Genomic DNA, 19,880 nt, shown 5'->3' with positions numbered 1-19,880 from the left:
ATATATATATATATATACATGTGTAAACCATTGAAACAACAACTTTCTATGTCGCAAGAATATTGCTTTCGCTGGTAGTATGTAAGTCAGTAAAAAGTAATAAATACTTTTGTTTTAGCATCCTAATTAATCTGGTTAATCAATCGATATTAACAATGCTAATATTTTCTACATTAACACAAATACATAAGAAGGCCCAGAAGTACCCGGGCTTACCTGGAGATGGCGGTAGTTGCATACATGTATATATTGAATTTTTTTTAGGTTTGAAGAGAAATGACCCACGCTCAATGTGAGAAATGAAGAGAAATGACCCACCTCTAAATCTCATGGCTTGGAAAAATCTTTTGTGTTATGATCAGGGTAAAAAACTGTGTGTATTTCATCGTCTCATATTCGTGTCCTCTTTGTGTACTTTGCAGGTGGAGTGTTTGCGATAGGGGAGGGAGGGGAGATGCTCGAGGAGAGACTCGAGCTGAAGGGGGGCGGGGTGATGGTCGGGGGCGGCGACGCGGGCGGGGGGAGCGGAGGGGATCGCGGCTGCGGTCGGAAGGCGGCCTCCGAGGGAGGAGGCTACGGCAGCATGAGAAGGACGGCGGGAAGGGGCCTGGAAGGAGGGGCGGAGGAGGGTGTTGGGGCGGCGGGGGAGGGGGTCGCAGAGGAAGGGGACGTGAGTGCCCATTCGGAGAGATTCAGGACGATCGGATCCATCAAGAGGTCTCAACAAGAAGCCAGCCAGAAGCGGCGCGTGATACTGGCAGGACTGCAGGTGAGCGCATTGCCCTATATGTTCTTCCTTTCTTACATCCGCTCCTTTCCGCGCCCCTCCATATCCCCTTTCCGGTTGACAAAATAGTCACCAATGCGTCGGAGGCCTGGAAGTAGTGATATACTGGGCCCAAAAAAAAGTCACGGAGATCAAAGACAAGAAAATTCAGGCCAATCAGTAATGAACGTAAAAAAATACGTATTAGCTGAATTAGAGGAAAGCTATATTTCGCAATTCAGGCCTCATTTAAAATATGCTAGTATGAATGCCATCCTCAAGAAGTTGGATTGATACCAACATTAGATCGTGTACAACGTAGAGGAACTAGATTTGTAAAACATTGTTATGACAAACTTAGTAGCGTATCAAAATAATAAGACGAGCTAGGATGGGAATTAATTACGGTGCATAGAAGGTTCGGTTGCGGAATTAATCTCTTGCATACATTGGAAGGATATCTCTTCAGCGTTGATGTTGAAAATGTATAATTTGTCCCATCCTACTTCGGTAGGAGAGATCATGTAGAACAGATGATGCCATTTTTCCCAAGAACGATGAACAATCAGAATTACGTTGTCCAACTGAGCTAGGGGTGAAGAGTATCTCGGATCAAAAGTAGTATAGGGTGTAATCACCCCGTGCCACACACTCTAGTGGTGGCTTGCAGGTGAGTCATGAATCTCATTATAAAAAAATAATGATCTGTAATTACTGCGACTTGATATATTTTTCGACATGTGGGTCTTTTAACAGAATTAAGACCTTGTGTTCATGAGTTTCTTCTCATGTCTAACCCTTTTGCCTGCCACATGCAGATAGGGGATATGAGCACCAGGCAAAAGGAATGGAGAAATAAAACATTTGTCCTGGAAAAACATCGCTCCAACATCGCAGCCAAGTCTGGACGTAACACCATATTCTCCTAACATTCAAAAGGATTAAATCCAACTAATCCAGCCATTCAAAAAGCCTTTCTTTTCTTTTATGCCGAGGTAATCGGAATACTCGTTTTTTTTTCTTGATGTCTCCTTCCGAACGCACCCTGGAAAAGCGATATAGTGTTAAATAATGAAAATCGATGATCGAAACGGCTTTCAAAGGTTTATTGAACTATACTGATAAAATGATAACTTCGCTGTTTCTCGTATTTTTTTGCTATTATACTAGGACATTGGTATACAAGTTTATTGGCATATTTCTTCAACTCTTGACGATGGAGCACGAGGAGACGAGCTCAAAACCCTTCCCTCATGACCGCATGGGACTACCATTAAAGAATGTAGTGTCTAATTCCAAAGAAACTGCGGGAGATGCCGCAACAGTAACTTTTGACGGAGTCATCCGCTAATGTGCAATTCAATGCAACATTTTCAGAGTGGAAAAATCATTAAGGCGAATGATTTTTACACTCAGAAAATGTTGCAATATAGTGTCTATTACAGTATTGCCTGCCCTACTTTGTTTTCAAGATCCCCCGCTGCCTGCCTGCTGCGGTATGTCACATTTCTTAACTGTCTTTGGGGGCGGAGACCATGAGCTGCATTTCATTACCATTTGCTAGTAGACTTCCCCCTTCTACTTTTTAATTCTAATTTGCACGTTATTGAATAGATTTTTGTTACATTTGTAGATGCATATGTTTGTTGGTTGATAGTAAATGTATTTGCATGCGTGTAATTAAAAAGATTTTAACATGAATATATACGCCTCTGAGGCTGTAGGTTCACGTGAGCATGTTGGTTTTGCATGTGGTTTTATTCTTTTTTACCGGTAGTGACCTAACACCCCCCGCCACTCGCCCCCGCAGCGACTTGCGGGCATTTATGTAGACGAGGGACTCACGCACGTGATTGGAGCATTTAATCACTTGTATCAACGTTGGATATCTTTCGCTTTACATTAGGATTTGTAAGGCGCATACGTGGGCGATCTCGATTGGTCGAATATTCTAAAATATCATTTGATTTGCTTTCTTTAGTTCACATCTACATGATTCCTTACATTCCAACGGTAAGGGCTATGGCATGGGGTGTATTCAAGGTAGCCACGTTCGGGGCAGAGTTGAAGTAAATGATTCCGGTAGTAAAAAAATCTTATTTCCACTTATTAGGCACTGAAAAATTACATGTGATAGTTTTGTGGCGAAAAGGCCATTAGCAAAATTAGAGTAATTGGGTTAAGAATAAACTTCCATTGTCTTCCTAAAATATGTCAAGTATATTAAGCAGAATAAACGTATTTTAACTCCGCAACGAAAAAATACTGGCCCTTTCGAAAATGTGGAATTGATTTGAGTCGGAGGTAGTACATAAAGATGAAATCTTCTTGGTACGTTATGCCTAAGGATACTTTTAAAACTGTGTGAGTGAGGTGCAATGGCATCAGCGGTGTTAATATTCCATAAGAGCAGTGTCTATATCTACGATTCCACTTTCCATTAAAATTGACTGTCTGTCATCTTTAAACATGGTAAACCATCTTCTAGATGTTTTATCGGGAAGAAGAGGCTCCGCCAAAACTTCGGGTAGCATCACATTAGCTCTTGGATGAAGATTTCTGCAGGCAGACGCAAAATTTCAATTCAACGTCACGTGTTCCCTCTTTGTTGTCATTGGCGAACTGCACGTGTTCCAACTTGCAACGGTTTCCGCTGACGCAATACTGGAGTCAAATTGATGAAATCATCGTGAAATATGCATTACACAATAAGCTAACAATACGATATAAAATAATATTTTTGAACAAGAACTAATGCAAACACTCGCGCGTCATATATATAAATTTTAATTTTATCTGGTATTTTAATGCATTTCAATTTAAAGAGAGCGGTTACGCGCTCCGCCAATCAAACTCTGTTTTATCTGACGTTACACTTCCTCCTAAGGTTTTTTGAATGATGAAACTGAAGGGCTTCTTCATAATACCTTTATTAAAGTTCTCCATGCTGCAAGCGAAGCCTTGCCTGGCGTCGAAGCTCGGAAAAGCCTTCATTTACGCCCGGTCTACGGTAAAGTGGAACCATTAGGGTTTCGCATCCGATATATTCGCAAGTCGATGCGTAGGGCAGTGCAAAAGAAGAGGTTATCCTTTTTTTAAAAGGAACACGCCTCGCTACTTAGTGCTTCAGAAGAGTATTGCTTTGGGAGAGTTATCCGACTAATTGGCCTTGTTTAAAAAGCAGACGCTAGTTGTTTCTTTGACAGTGTTTAGTTCAACATTTGTTTTTTATTATTTACTTTTGTATCTCAGTTGTTATTTCTATGACAATATTTTGGTAAAAAATTGGTGCTCACTTTATTTTGATTGTTAACTTTAGTTTTTTAATGCTTTACGGGATATCCATTGCGTGTCATGGGTTTCATTCAGTTAATAAGGTGCATGGTTTTCAATGACCATAAAATAAATGTCCCCACAGGTTTGGAAACGTGGTCATTAAAGCAGGGTGATAAGCGTACTAGATTGGTGGCTTTTGAAATATGGGTGTGGAGAGGGTTGACAAGGTGAAGTGGACAGAAATGAAGCAAACGAGGAAATGCCGGGCGTGGTGAGGGGGTAGGAAAGATGAGATTGTTAGTGAGAAATGCTGAAGGGGCAGGAAAGATGGATTGATTCAGAGTATTTTGATTGACGATGGCTTGTTAAAGGCTGTGATATATAAAGGATAAATCGGTAGATAAGCCAGGTATGGGTAGGAATAGATTATGCATCCTGGACGGAATTAAGGGGGGAAGGAAGTATGCGGGATTAAGAAAGGGTTTATTGTAGTGTCTGATGTCAGGTTGTGTTTTATTACGAGAGGCAATGAGATGTTGGGGTGTTTGTTCAGTTCTGTCCGTAGAAAACCTACCTTAAAACGGTAGACTACCAAAATAATAGTTGGCAATGGATGCGGAGTTAAGTGTATGCCGAGTTTCGAGCAATGGAAGAAATTAATAGGAAAACCGGCGTTGTCATCTGTCTATTGTTTGAAGAAAGCCGCCCAAGTAACATAATATTTAACGACCCATGTGAAGGTCTGATTTCTACAATTTCAGCGCTGCATTGAACACAGCAAACGGATGGGGTTTGGTTTACCGCTGCTAAAAATTCGCCACCTTTGTGATGCTCACTTACGAGCACTCACTCGTAAGCCCTCGGATCGAATATACGGTTCAATGGCCATCGCGTCACCCTAATACCTATAACGCTGGTCTAAAATATTTTTTTAGATTCGCATCTACGTAGAAACTTTTTAAATCTTGGAATTAATTTAAGGTCTTATTACATTTTTAGTTATTAATTCGCTCCCGTCTCGTATGACAAAAAGATATTTTAGAAGATCTAATGTGTTAAACTAAGTAATCGTTATTTGCTAAATGTCTTGTCAATATATGTAAATACTTGGGCCACCGGACGCATTACATCCAGGTTATTTTTGTCCCATGTGGTCTAATGGTTTTATAATATCTAAAATAGCAATTAACAATTTATTTAATGGAGAATAGTATTCTAACTGAATAAAAACTCCTTATAAACGTAAAATATTGAACAGATATATCGCAATGAAATAAATGTACCCTTTTTACCAGTCAGTACTAACTCAACTTCTAAATGTTAGATAATTTCAACGTGTTACACCATTGTCCATTTACGTTAATATAGATTGGTAAAGAACGAGTTTATTTTTTTGGCCGCTTTTTAATGGATCTTTCGCTTCGAAGTTGGTCGATGAAGTCTCACGAATGATTCGAGGGTTAAATACGATAGTTGGTATTCGATGACTGGCTCGAACAGAGTTGGTCTTTTAGTCTCTATAGTCTGGAAAGAAAAGATATAATCATGTCTTGCCAATAATTAAGACATTGTTCCCACCGATAGAAATATCGTGTCTTAATATTCGAGACCAAAGACCCATTCCCGAAAGGACTTGATGAGTGTAATTTGGCCAACACTCTTCACACTTCTTATAAAAATACGTACATTATTTCTCATTAGATGTTTTGTGTACAAATTGGTCGCTCTTCATATTTTATACCTCCCTTAGTTCCATCCAAAATTCCTAATATCCTTTCCTTCCGCTACCTCACTTTTCCAACATTCCCCACTCTGTCTATTACCGTCTTGAGCTTAACATGACTTCTAAATAAATATTGAACATCCGCCTTTTTCGACCTTCTTTGACTTTCTCCCAACAGCTCTCTTCCTCAATTCCCTTTCTACCATGACCAAAACTTAATTGTTTGTCTTTCTTCCTGACCAGTTCACCTTTCCCATTTTTTTTCATACCCTCATAACAAAGGTCTCCTGTCTACGCTTATCCTCTTGGCCTCAACGACCAAGTTTCCGAGCCATAATATACCCTCCATAATAAGTTTTTCAAGTATTTTCTTCACATCTTTACTTACGATGCCTGCCTTCAAGTTCCCATTTTCCATTTAAAAGCTGCTATGCCTGTAGTAATTTTCTCTTCTCGTTCCCAAAATACTTTTCCCGCTTTCTTCTAATACCTTCTTAAATAGGCGATATTTTTGTTGATCAATTAATATATAATCACCCCGCAATTATATTTATTTCTTGGTAATATTTGGTTGGTTGCCTGCGTTTCAAATTCCCCGTAATGTTCTAATTTTAAGTCAGAATTTAAGACAAGGGTCCAAAAGCCAACTTTAATTTTTGAAAACCGTATGTATGCGTTCTGAAAGGGGACATCCTCGCGCAATTCACAATGGGGATTGATTTGATAGCGAGGGTATATTGCAGACCGTTCCCTGTTCCACAGAAGGGTATCTGAAAGGCACTATTCCCAGCCCTTAAGACCGTTTGAAATTCATATATTCAGGTCGGGTAACACGGCGGGTCAGTTCCTCTCAGTTGACTGCCTGCGATGTCGAATCCTAAGCTACTATACGTATAAATCGGGGTGTGTTTCGAGTTTTGAATTAGTCCCAAAAAATGGTTTTCCGCATTCACTTCATTTTGTTACCCGCAGAAACCCTGTTTTTTATTTAGCGAGCACTTTAATGCTCGGTTTGGAATTAATTAGCTCAAATTAAATCCAATGCTCGGCGTTGGAATTTTGATTTTTGGAGATTAAACCTTCAGTTCAACTATAAGTGATAAGACGGGGTCTCAAGTCATCCAGAAGCACTTCTGGGTTCGTAAGAGAAAAGGCATCCCTTTCCATGGGGCGATAATCGATGATAATTAATATGCGGGTCGTCTCCATGGGTTCCACGCCTCACCCCTAGAAATGCCCTGGATACCTCCAGTCGTTCGACTACCCCGTTCCGGGCACTTAACAGAAGGGGATGGAAGAAACGTCCGTGAGGAGTTGGGGACTGTGCCCGCATTTCCAATTAGGTTTCGCGCTTTCTCGAACTCTCTGCAGCGTCAGTGTGGGTTGTAAACACTCGGGGTCGTGACTTTAATCGCAACTGCCGAATCCGCATGGTAAATCGAAAGGTTTTGAATGGTCCCTGACAGACGTAACTAAAAGCATTTTGACTAATAACGGATCTAGGGACAAAATAAAAGTCTTTTTGATCTTCAAAATGTCCGTTTTCAGCCCTTCGTACCATCGATCCCAACGGCAGATTTTTCATACTTGGTCAGCTTATTAGTTTTCTTACCGACAAAAACAATAAATTTGCCTAAATTGGAGGAAAATCATTTAAATTTTTATGTTTATTAAATTGAAATTGGAAAAAAAAATTTAGGTTTGCCGATGATCAAGCTTTAGTTTGTGAGTCAATCAACGAGTTTGCTAGCATTGCTGAGTGCATTGCGAAGTCAGTGGGATAGGTATGGGATAAGATTTAATATAAACAAAACTAAGGTTTGAGGTTTTCAAGAAATATGAGCCTAAGTGACAATTTAATCAAGCGGGCAAAAACTGGAGCGGGTGGAACAGTTAACCTGTCTCGGAAGTGTTTTCGATCCAAATTGTCACAGTAGTGGGGCATAAGGAGAAGAATTGCGTTAGGCAAAGAAGCGTTAACGAGAAGGAGGGAGTTAATGATTGCGGGCATTGAGTAGTGATGTTGGGAAAGGGCTCGTCAAAATTTTAATATGTAGTATGGTTTCGTACGGCGCGGAAACATGGTCTACGTAGCAGGATAGTAGGCATATATTGGAAGTTTTTTAAATTTGTGTGTGGAGAAGGATGAAGAAGTAGAGTGTTTTGATTGGCAAATCGATGTCGAAGACTGCCATAGAGAGGAGAATCTTTGTGAAACCACTGCCAAAGAAACAAATAGCTTCCGGTTTGAGTACAAGACTCATATTTTACTTAATTCTTGATAAAATGAGGAAGAGGTAGGAATGGGATAGGTATTTTAGACGGAATGATGGGAGGAAGGAAGTATTCGGAGCTGAAGAAGGGCTTGTTATAGAGTAGAATGTTGGGTTGTGTTTTGTAAAGAGAGGCAAAGGAATTGTCGCTGTACGGTTTCTCATGCTTACTTCCATGCAAAAACCTACCTTAACTCACTCTCACGTATATATACAGAAAATATATAATCATATATATTTATTTTTTGAATTATATAATATATGATAATATAAAATAATTTTTAATTATATATATATATATTATATATATATTATATTATATATATATATATATTATATTATATATATATATATTATATATATATATATATTATATTATATATATATATATTATATATATATATATAATTAAAAATTATTTTATATTATCATATATTATATAATTCAAAAAATAAATATATATGATTATATATTTTCTGTATATATACGTGAGAGTGAGTTAAGGTAGGTTTTTGCATGGAAGTAAGCATGAGAAACCGTACAGCGACAATTCCTTTGCCTCTCTTTACAAAACACAACCCAACATTCTACTCTATAACAAGCCCTTCTTCAGCTCCGAATACTTCCTTCCTCCCATATATATATATATATATATATATATATATATATATATATATATATATATATATATATATATGTATGTATTTGTAGATTTAGAAGGGATCTTTGATGTTCTTCCTTCGTCATTTTGAAATGCTAAACAGTCCTTTGACAGTATCTGTGTACCTCTGAAGCTAGTTTTTGAAAATATTTCCTGCAAATGGCAATCACACACTTGAAATTTTAGCCTTGTGGATGAGAAATGCGGTTGTAGCAACTAAGATGCGAAATTAAAGAAGGGAAAAAAGAAATGTTTAGCCTAAATACATTCAGAGGAAGGATTAAAAATGTAAACAAGAATGGATTAACGAAGTTAAATATGAAATGTTTAACCAAAGGCCTTTGAAAGAAACTCTACGAAAGCAAGAAGAAACAAATTATATAAAAATGCAAACAATAAAGTGACAAATCTTTGTGAAATCGCTGCCAAAGAAACAAATGGCTTCCGGTTTGAGTACAAGATTCGTATTTTGCTTGATTCTTGATACAATCTGCCAACTACGAGCTTACCTAGCATCCTCATCCTTTTATTTTCTCCCAATATTCTCTGCTGGACATCATGCAAGGAAGAAGACCTTCCTTCTTAGCCTGTGCCCTATTCAATCCTAAATTCTTATGTTAAGCTTTGATTTCTGGAAAACAAGAGCTAATCCTCGGTAAAGGTGATAGCATTATTCGGGTAGTTAAAATAACAATTAAAAGTATGAATGAATTAATAATAAAAATAATTAGACTTTAAGTGGCTTGAAGTGATATAATAAGTTATTTTAAACACCTCACCAATGTTGCACATTATTTTTAAGCAAATGGAAGACAGATATTTGCGTATTAAAGGTTAAACGAGCGTTAAATTTAATATCTTAGGATAATATTTATTTAATAATTTGTAATATAAAGTATGTATCTTAATTTTTAAAATGAAACAGAAAAATATAGGGTCAACCCCAAAAAAGGTTAATGCTTTAATTTAATCCGTATACAATGTATTGAAACAGTATTTAATACTATTATGAAAACGTATAACAAAGCACGGAATAAAATACCAATAATTCAATTGTCGGAATTCTCGTTTTACGTTACGTTCTCATTAACTAACAAAAACGAAGCCTAACAGATATTTCCTTGTGTCAAGATATATGTTTGAGTGATTTTGACCAGAGTCGTAACATATCTAAATCGCCTATATGCTACGAAAACGGTAAATTAACTTAACATATAATGTTAATCCTTTGGGTTTATTGGATTTATTTCCGAGATGGAATTTCCACAGATCTCCAAATTTTTGACCCAATCCAATCCGTTTTCTACTTAAATTTTCAAACAACTGCAGTTAAATTGCGTCCCTTGTTTTTAATGCACACATTTCTGTCCTATATATTGTCGAAATGTAGACTAAACATACACCCCTTAATATATTTTCCAATTATCGACAGATAAGTCTTCTTCCTTTCGGATACTTTCTTGGCTTTCCTTTCCATCGTCTTGACATCTAAAATGCAATGCAAACCTTCCTTTGATAGGCTTCCAAAAGTATTTGAAATCCATTACGCACCTAACTTCTTCCATCCCCATCTCATCTTCCGTCAGCATAAGATATTTTTGGGTCGAAAAATGTCGGCGTAAATATTTTTCGAGGAAGTAATGAATCCAAAAAGTCTCTCCTTTCCTTCCGTCTTTTTAACTCGCTTACCCATCGTTTTCTCTATTTTATATCACGGCCTCCGATATCCTACTTACAATCATTTCCTTTCGGATAACTCCTCCGTTTCTTTATCCGCCTTTTTTTTTAGTTTCCTCCAAAAACTTATCCTCACCAAAAATATCGAATGCTTCTTCTTCGCATTCCTGGTTTTTCTTCTCCTCCGCCCACCTTGTTGTCTCCATCCTTCCCCGTACGAAATCGGAGTGCGGGGAAAACTTTCCCTCGCATCAGGAGTCGGTCCTTGGTACTTTCAAGTGGACTTGTTGGGGTGAGGGCGGCGCCTTCATCCTTTTACCCGACTAAGCTCATCCGGATGTCTTCCATTCCCAATGGGTGGAGAGGTTGGGTCAAGAGGTCAACAGGGGTTGATGTACTCCTCGCCTCGAGAACATGATAACCCTAATGTAAAACCGCCAATTAACATCTTTGGAACAGGTAAAGACAACAATTTAGATGCGTGAGTGAGCAAGAAATAAGAAATGTTTAGCCGAAACATTTGTCAAAGAATCTATTAGAATGTAGATGACAATTAAGGTACTAAGCCAATCGAGGAAAAATGGAACATATTACCAAAGCAATGCCAAAGAGACTACAAAAAAATTAAAGAACAGATGGAATGCGAAAAAAACAAGAAATGAGACAAATGTTTAGAGAAAACACTGTCAAGCAACAATTAAAATACAAAAGTAAGTTAGGAAAGTACAAATATATTACCAAAGTAGTCAAAATAACAACACGGAATCAAGCATAAAATGAAATACGAAAGTGAACAAGAAAGCTGCGAATGATTACGAAAGCACTATCAAAGAAACAAATGGCTTCCGGTTTCAGAACAGAACCCTATATATTGCTTCCACCTTGATGCCATCTGCCAACCTTGCACCATGCATCCTCATTCCCTATTTTCTCCAAATATTCCCTCCGGGATGTAATATATGGAATATATCTCCCTATTTTAGATCTTTATTTTCTATGCTACGTTTCGATGCATGGAAGCTCAAGCTTTTCCTCGGTAGGAGGAAGGCTTTTATTCGAGGTAAAAAATTCAATGATTCAACTTTTAGTGGCCGTAAGTCTATATTTATGGAGTAATAAATTATACATGGAGCATTTTAAATATGTTTACAACATTGTAGATTACTTTAAAGCAAATAGAGGACAGAGATTTCCGTAGTAATAGTTGGTTGAGTCAAATTTAATGTATTGGGGTAATTTTTATATGCTATTCCGTTATAGCGTCATTAACTCATCAAATAAATGTAGCTTATTTTTTCAATGAAAAGAAAATGAAGAATAAACACCAAAAAACACAATTTCAATTTTAATCTGTATACATTATTAAATTATTATTATTACTATTAAGTTTTTACATGATGCCAATATATGAATTTACATCCTTGGGGACTTCTAAAAAAACTTTAAAACTTAAGAAAGGATATTTTTTCAAATGATTTAGCCTTACTCGACCATGAAAGCGATTTTTGTTCATATAATAGAAATCTGTCGGGTTGTGGTGGAACTACACACCTGATCCCTGACTAACGCGGTACAAAATATCCTTAAACCCCTCATAGCATGCATTTAGTGCTGTATACTTTCTTCCTCTCTTTGTACCCAGCAACAGAGTTATTCTAAGGTCCTCATTATTCCTCACTTCCCCAGAATTCTCCCATCTATATAACACAGCTTGCAGCGCCCTGTGGCCACTATTTCCTGATATGGAATATGGACTTGGGAATTTAATGTCCAAAGAAGTTCACTTTCTTGAATTTGGGGAGACCCGTTTCCCAGAGCTAATCCACCCAACTTCCATTTTTTCCTCATGCTGAACTCTGAAGAAAGCTTATCGTCAAATCTAAATAATCATCGCAGTATAAGATAGTAAAAACTAAAGCTTTTTTTCTAGCAAAAACATACAGATCTAAAATCCATATTCATCGACCCGAATGTTCGTTGAATAAGTATGTATGCGAGGGTCTCTCGTATAGAGGAGGAGCTCTCCTAATACTTAGCACAACAGCATGAGAAATTTGCAAATCAAGGTATTAAAGGGGACCAGGTTTATATTCTGTGACGTCATTCGGTTTTTCAGGAAGATCTGGTGCCCTTAAAAATTTACTCAGCTTTGGTGAAGCTGAGGGTTACCATAGACTCGCATCCAGGCCCTCCTGCCTGTAACCCTGCGCTCTTCCGACTGGAATAACACTTCCACTGCTATATTTTTTGTGATATGAAACCCTGTCGTCAGCGTGTTACTTTTTGTCTCAAAGTGAAGTAATCATTTTAATTTGCTTTGGGAGGAATTAAAGCAGAAAATGATATCATTTCAGTTAGAAAAGTACTATTCTGACCGAGAATAAACTCGGAAAAAGTATTTAAATATGACACTTAACGGAATACAGAAGTTTAATCCATGAAAATGCACAAAAACACTGAAACATGGAACTGAGATGATTGATCTTAAGAGTGACAGAAAAAGTTTTGCTAAATTAAAAAATAATTTAGAAAGTAATGACGAAAAGTTATAATGCGAACTTTGAAAGAGAATCTGGTAGACTGTTGTGAGAAAAAAAGAGGAAAAAGATTATGCCGTGCGTACCTTTTAATTCAACATTTCTTGCTAATATTTAGAGGATGAGCCAGAATCATTTTGGATAGGCACCAGGAAAATGCTAAAGGTACACCAGACTGCACATTCCTTCAAAAGCAGATATTTTAAATTGCTACATAGTGTAAAAATAGCCAATATCCTCGAAGATTTATTCCGGAACGTCTACACCAAAAATTCGTAACGAAGTCCTCCACACACTTGAAGCGCTCATGAGCGACGTACTATTGTACCGGATGGGACAAAAAAAAATTCGAAACAAATTTAAAGGAACAAAGCCCAGAACTGGAAAATATGCCCGCTATATTAGGTGAGAAATCTCCTCTAAAGACGCCTAACCTTGTTAAATAAAACATTATTTTGCAATTCATTTGCAAATTGATGGATACAGAGAGAGTGATCGATAGATTTCGCGTGAGACAAACAGAATATAGTATGATGACTTATACAGTGTTGTGCGTGGAAACGGTCGTACTAGGGTAATATCCCTTTTTGTTAACCCCAAAAACACGAATCAGTTATCCGAGGGTTGAATGCAAAGTCCTTAGATACTCTATAAATATTTTTATAAGATTGAATGAAAACATTCGTCAGGGTAACAGTAAAATTAATCGAAAATTTGAAGCCTTCGAGAATATTCAACAGAGAAGTGGGCGACATTTCTCCAACCCATCCAGTGTCCTAACTACGTCGAATTATTCCACTATTCAACTATTGTTAATCGGCACTTTTATGCGATATTTTATGAAGATATCGGACATGTTTAAGAATAAATTTCTCGGGAAAAGAATCGAATAGATGAGAATGAAAGGCAATTTGACAGTTGTGGCTATTACGTGAGCTGATAGAAATTTGTGAGCAGACCCACGCAAGGACGAATTATATGCTCTTTTTGTTTAGTTTGATTTAAATATTCCTTAACATAATTAATCAATAGTTTATTAAATCAATTAAATGGAGTTATTCGAGTGCCTGAATGGTCGATGGATGTTGTTTTAGGGAATGAAAACTGGGATTTAACTCTATTGAAATCGGGTCACGGTAAAAATATTTGGTCCCTATTTGATTTATTTTTCTTCGCTATTTTACCATTATCAATCATTCATTCTGGAGAATAATTGTTAATGTAATCGCTTTGCCGACTAAAGTAAACTTATAAATTCTATCAGAAACAAAATAAGTAATATCAGTTAAAATACTAAATTGAACTTTTTTTAGCTTGTGCACTAGATACGAATATCATTTGATATGGTTTGGATAAAATTTAATTCTGTGCCTAAAATCCCCAATGGATTGGAGTAATTCCGTTAATTGGGGCTGTTAAATTGAATTTAATACTCTAATGAATTATTTACTTTTGGAATCATATGGACCAATTGGGGTATTTTAATTTTGTAAAAGCTTTGCTTTGTTTGTAAAAAGAATTACATCATGGTTACCACCCTGAATATAATTACTAGTAAAAACAATTAAATACGTATTCCGCAAACATTATCGAAATGCTCATGCTATACTGGGTTAGTACCAGGGTGGTGGCGCTGTAATCGCTAAAGCGCACGGACAACCTTGCTTATTTTCTGAGTCAGTAAAAAATCCCATTTGACGTAATATCACTGTTTACTGTTTATTTATTGGGATTTACGTTTACAATTGCTGAAGAAAAGTGAGTAAATGGGATATTTTTCTATACAATAAAATGAAAGCAAGGATCAATAAAAACTTATAAATGCATTCAAAGCATAACACAAAGAGCAAAATAAGAAATAAGTCGCATCGTTACACATAGAATTCCACAATTTGACAGTTATCCAAACTACAAATAAACATCGATATGAAATTATAAAATTTACTAACTGCATACGAAGAATTCCAAAATTGAAGTATTGTTGGGACTTACATTGAATATGTTTATTTCATGTTGTAAATTAATTGTAATGTTTATGCTGATCAGACCAAGAAAAGAAACATTTGTTGTTCAACAAATTTTCCTTGCTGCGGAATGCAGAGATATTTTCAATTTTGTATCTTCATGAACTGAATATGATTTTTTTTCTCACATATTTACGGGCGAACCTAATAAAAGGGCGATGAAAGTCAGGGGGTGAACTTTACCTAGGCACCAGAACACAAGCAATATTTCCATATGTTTTCCTATAGTGTCCCAATAGTCATTCTTCATAATTGAAATTATTTCCTGGAATTTTTTTAAAATCGGTAGTTTTTGAATGGACACAGACTAATCACGCCAGCATTTCTTAGCCTTGCCTAACGAGACACGACCGGACATCCCACGCTACAGCAAAATCTTCTTCAGTTCCTCATACTTCCTTCCTCCCTTCATTCCTTTCAGCATACCTAACCTATTGCTCCTACCCCTTCATTGCTTGCCTATTTATTCTCCTCTTTATCACAGTCCATCTATAGCACAGTGTAAAATATTCAATTGCCAATCGAAATCCTCTCTGAATCAATGTTGCCTGTCTCTTTTGGATTACTCCCAACAATCCCTCTCTCTCTCACTCTCCTCCTCTCTCGCCAACCCCAGTATTTCTTGCTTTGATTTCCTTTCTGTCCATTTTACCCTTTCCATCCTCCTCCATTCCCACATGTTTATAGTGTTGTATCTACTTCCATTCTCTTCCTTCAGCAACCGTGTTTTCGCACCGTAAAATACGACATTTTATGCCAAAGTTTGACGAGTCTTTTCTGAACTTCTATTTTAACGTCCCTTCCATCAATTTTCTCTTCCTTATGGAAGTTCTTCTTCTGTTCTTTGACTAACGCTTCTCTTCCTCTTATGTCCCCTTCTCTGGCTATGTTGGCTCAGAACTGTTCCGAGATAGGTAAACTGTCCCCTTTCCTCTAGTAGGTTTGGTCCTCCTATATCAAAGTTTGACTTAGCCTTCCTCTTTCTCGATACCTGGAATTTCAGGATACCCCACTGCATAGTGAATGTAAATTTATGCATAATAATGAAGATAAGGAAGAGTACTTCAGCGTACAAAATACCTTAGCGTTCTAAGAAGTGTATGGCAAATACCGCTTTGCTCCTGGACAAGTTATTTAGGATGCCATCCACGCGACTTCTCTTCCCATGGGAAAGCCGATCTGAGTGAATGCGCCGCGTTGCTCATAGTGTCTCGCAGTCAAAGCGCGAAGACTTGATGCATACGCCACTCACTGGCTTTTTTCTTTTGTTTTTTAAAGGTGGTGATAATCCTCATTCTGGGCCGTGGCGTCGTGAAAGCGCTATAATCCGAGTGTTTGCCCAAGAAAAAAATGAACATCGAAAAGTCGAAAGGGTTTTTAATGCGGTCGCACCCACCACCTCTCCGTGAACTCCCAAGGTTGCTCAGGGGCAAAATACGTGACACCCTCACGAAAGGAACCCTTTCAAATGGTGCCACCCTCTGGTGTCTTGCTCCATTGTTTTCTTCGCGTTTAATTGAATTTTTCTCTTTATCCTCCCCCGCGATTATTACCTTCTTTTGTTTTTTCAGGAAGTTTTGATCCCCCCCCTTCTTCAGGTTTCTTTTCCTTTTAATGCAATGGATTTTGCGGTGGAAAAATCATTTCCCCACAACAGGATTCGAAACCCTGAGCCATCTCAATTTTTGGCCAAGTTCTTTTTCACCATTGAAGATGAGAACATATTCTACTCTAAACCTCTTGAATTTAGGGAGATCAAGAGATAGGTAAATAGGAAAAATTGAGAAGAACGTATAAACAGAGTAGCTATCTCAGCTAATTAGATAGGTGGTGGGAGGAAATTACAAAACTGAATAGAGAAGAATGAAAGACTGCGGAAAAAACCAATCTTAGGATTCAAAATACTGATTTTGAAGAGAAGTGGCCTTTCTGTCTTTAGAGATAGATAGTTGGGCAATTCATTAGAGGTAGTATGGTCAGGGAATGGGAAAAATGGGTGGAGAGAAACCCAGTGTGCTATGGATGGTTTGATCTCAAAAAATTCTTTTCTTTTTAATTTTGGGGATATGGTACCGCCCATTTTGTAATTCGTAATTTTTACAAAATTTGCATTTAGCGTTCCTGTTAGCCCCAATATACCGGGTTTCATAAAAATCAGTACATAAGTAAATAAGCTTGCCCAATGCATACGTCGGGAGTAATGATACTTTTACATTGGTTATTAATATTCAGCGCTTACCTTGTGGGATGTGATCTGATGTTCGGAATGAAACGAACTACATTCGGCTATTGCCAATGTCAATATGTTGGGGCGGTTGTTGAAATTAGTTCAAAACTGAATAATCTCCCAGCATTACCGCGCATTAGCAGCCCTTAATGTTTTTTATCCTCAACTAAGCATCAAGGAGGTTTCTATAGGAATGTTGCAAAAGTGGGTGTGGTGTCATTTATCATTTTTTTCTTTTCTATAAAACTATCACTACCCTTCTCGACTGCGAATTTTGATTTTTCATCATGCTACCCCGGAAAAAGTTTTAAAGTGATGGCTGCTTGCTCTAGCGTCCGTCCTCAGAATTACTGACCGCGCTGGCTTAGTATGTGGGCAAAATGTTTTATTTTCGAGTGTTTCAAAACTGAAAATAAAGGACCATTTATTGAAGCATTTTCTAGGTCACCGTGGGCTTATCAAAATGGGTGGTACGTTAACTTTCCAAAACTTTTCTAAGGGTCGAAAATTTACAAAAAAATAGACGAAATTTTTTTTCATTTTTACAGACAGTTTTTCAACTCTTTGTAAAATGAAATACTTACTCTCTACTTCGTAATAATTTCAAAATGCTAGCAGCCCTCAATTTTAATTAAAATTTTTATTTTTTAAAGTTAATGAGCGCGTGAATAATTCCTGTGTTTCAGAGATGTGACTTTTTTTTGCAAATAAGAAAGCTTTGAACTGCAAAGCTTTTCAGTTATAAAAACAAATATTGAACGCGTACCTCGGCGCGAAAGAGTCATTAGTAGCTATATTTTCTATCAGTTTTAGAATTTGACCTGATAATGGCGAATGGAGGTCATTTAATATAATTTTTGAGTTTGATTGCTTTGTATATAATTATAAATAAATAAGTAGAAAGTACAAAATATGTTCTTACTTATAAAATAATGTTTCACCACGTCTCACTGGTAGTAGATTATGTAAGAAAGTCAATTTAGTATTTTTTTCATTTAACACTCCACGCCCGTAATATTCTTGTGTTATTGATTTTATTGTAGTGTTTTTAATCGCCTTATGGAGTTGAGTAATCTAGCAGGAGTATACTTTGCTAGTTATTCCATCAACAATATATTTTTTTTAGTTTTCCTAGGGTAGAAAAATGGAAGAGTCCCTTTTGTAACGTCTCCTTATGTCTTCTTACTTATCCTATTTTACCTTTGCATGATCGTTTTAGTAACACTTTTGAGATTTTTTGATTAATTTATTCATAAAAATAATGTGAAGTCGGTCACATACTAAATCAATTGACTTGAAAGGGTTTCAAATATGATACACCTCACCTGATTTCTGTTCAGGAACGTGAAGTATTACCGCAAGCGGATATAATACCCATGAGAAATTTGGTACGAAATCTAAATATTTCGAAAATATCCGATTGGATGTGAATTATCGCTAATAATTGCGATTTGACTTGCCTTCGAATACCTCTAATTCGTGTGTACATTACTGCGCTACTGAATCGTAGTTACATTCAACTAACTGATACGTGTATCTTCAGGATTTAATTTCATAATGTGCAGTGAAAAAATAGGATTTCATAAGATGATATCGTTTACTTGCAAACCCGCAGCATCGTATAGCAACTTTTGTTGCAAAAATCTTATTTTCTTGGGGTGGAGACTGGCATCTATGAGGAAATAGCCCTCTTTGCTTTCCTCAGAAGTGTTTTTTATGCCTTTCATCTCCAGCTACCGGGCACGACACATTGCCGATTGACCCGAGCCACATAGTTGGCAGGATTCATTTTCTCTATACTCTCAATCGTTAAAATCTTGGGAATAATGATTGAGGTGGTTTCCCGTTGCCTTCCTCAACAGTGTTTTTAACGTTTCACCATCAATCTGTGGTCCATTGAGCTCAGAAGCCTTTGCAGCTGTCTCACTGAGGAACAGCTGCTGTGCTGACTACCTTTCGTCTGCTTCCTACCCTATCTGGCATGAGTGATCCTACGAGGAGTCAATATCTTTGCTCCCGCAAGCACAGCTCTAGATGTCATCAAAACGTGTAAACCCTTCCAATAAGTCGTGGCCGTGGGTAAAGTGTGAGCTCATTTTAAACAGTAAAAATATAATTGGGATTCTCATAAAGTATTGATTGCAAATGAAGGACTGATTGCGGAATTGGATCGCTTGCATCGTGGAGGAGATAGATTTTTGTTGTTTGTTAAACGTTGTTATGGCTAACGGAGTAACGTATCAAAATTATTAGGTTGGGATTAACTTACGGAGGGATGGCTAAATTACAGATTGAATCTCTTGCATAAATTGGGAGGAAGTTTTGCAATTATGTTTTACATGCATTATTAGTCCCATCCTACTGCGGTGGGAGGAATTATGCAAATAAAATTAGATTAAGAGTAGATTTGATAGATATAAGATGTAATTTTTCCCACGAACGATAAGGGATCAGAATTGTTTTGTCCCACCGCGCCATGTGAGAATGGTACTCAGGGTAAAAAGTTGTCTGGTGTGTAACCAACCACTGCCACACACCATAGTGGCGACTTGCAGGATTTCATGCGCATCTAAGTAATATTAATCTGGCATTATTTCATTAACGGACCTTATTGTGAATATACATAATATTTTTCAACCGCATAATATAAAATTCTCGGAGGAATTCAGGTCGCACACGTTAACCGTCTTTTGTTTTATGACAATCTGGAAATAAT

The 19,880-nt window shown here is 37.2% G+C and overlaps 1 protein-coding gene across 1 annotated transcript in view; it reads left to right on the top strand.

Moving 5' to 3' along the window:
• Positions 1-276: 276 nt before the first annotated feature.
• Positions 277-19,880, top strand: part of LOC139700268 (anoctamin-7-like) — a 540,106-nt gene continuing 520,502 nt past the window's right edge. Inside the window, exons 1-2 of the mRNA XM_071598904.1 lie at positions 277-292; positions 423-769. Coding sequence (XP_071455005.1) covers positions 277-292; positions 423-769 — 363 coding nt within the window. The remainder of the gene's footprint in view (positions 293-422; positions 770-19,880) is intronic.

The sequence above is a fragment of the Hetaerina americana genome, unplaced genomic scaffold, assembly GCF_022747635.1.
Source record: "Hetaerina americana unplaced genomic scaffold, ioHetAmer1.1.p SCAF_10, whole genome shotgun sequence".
Taxonomy (NCBI): domain Eukaryota; kingdom Metazoa; phylum Arthropoda; class Insecta; order Odonata; family Calopterygidae; genus Hetaerina; species Hetaerina americana.
The sequence above is the reverse complement of the archived record's forward strand: the minus strand, read 5'-3'. Positions and strand labels throughout refer to the sequence as shown.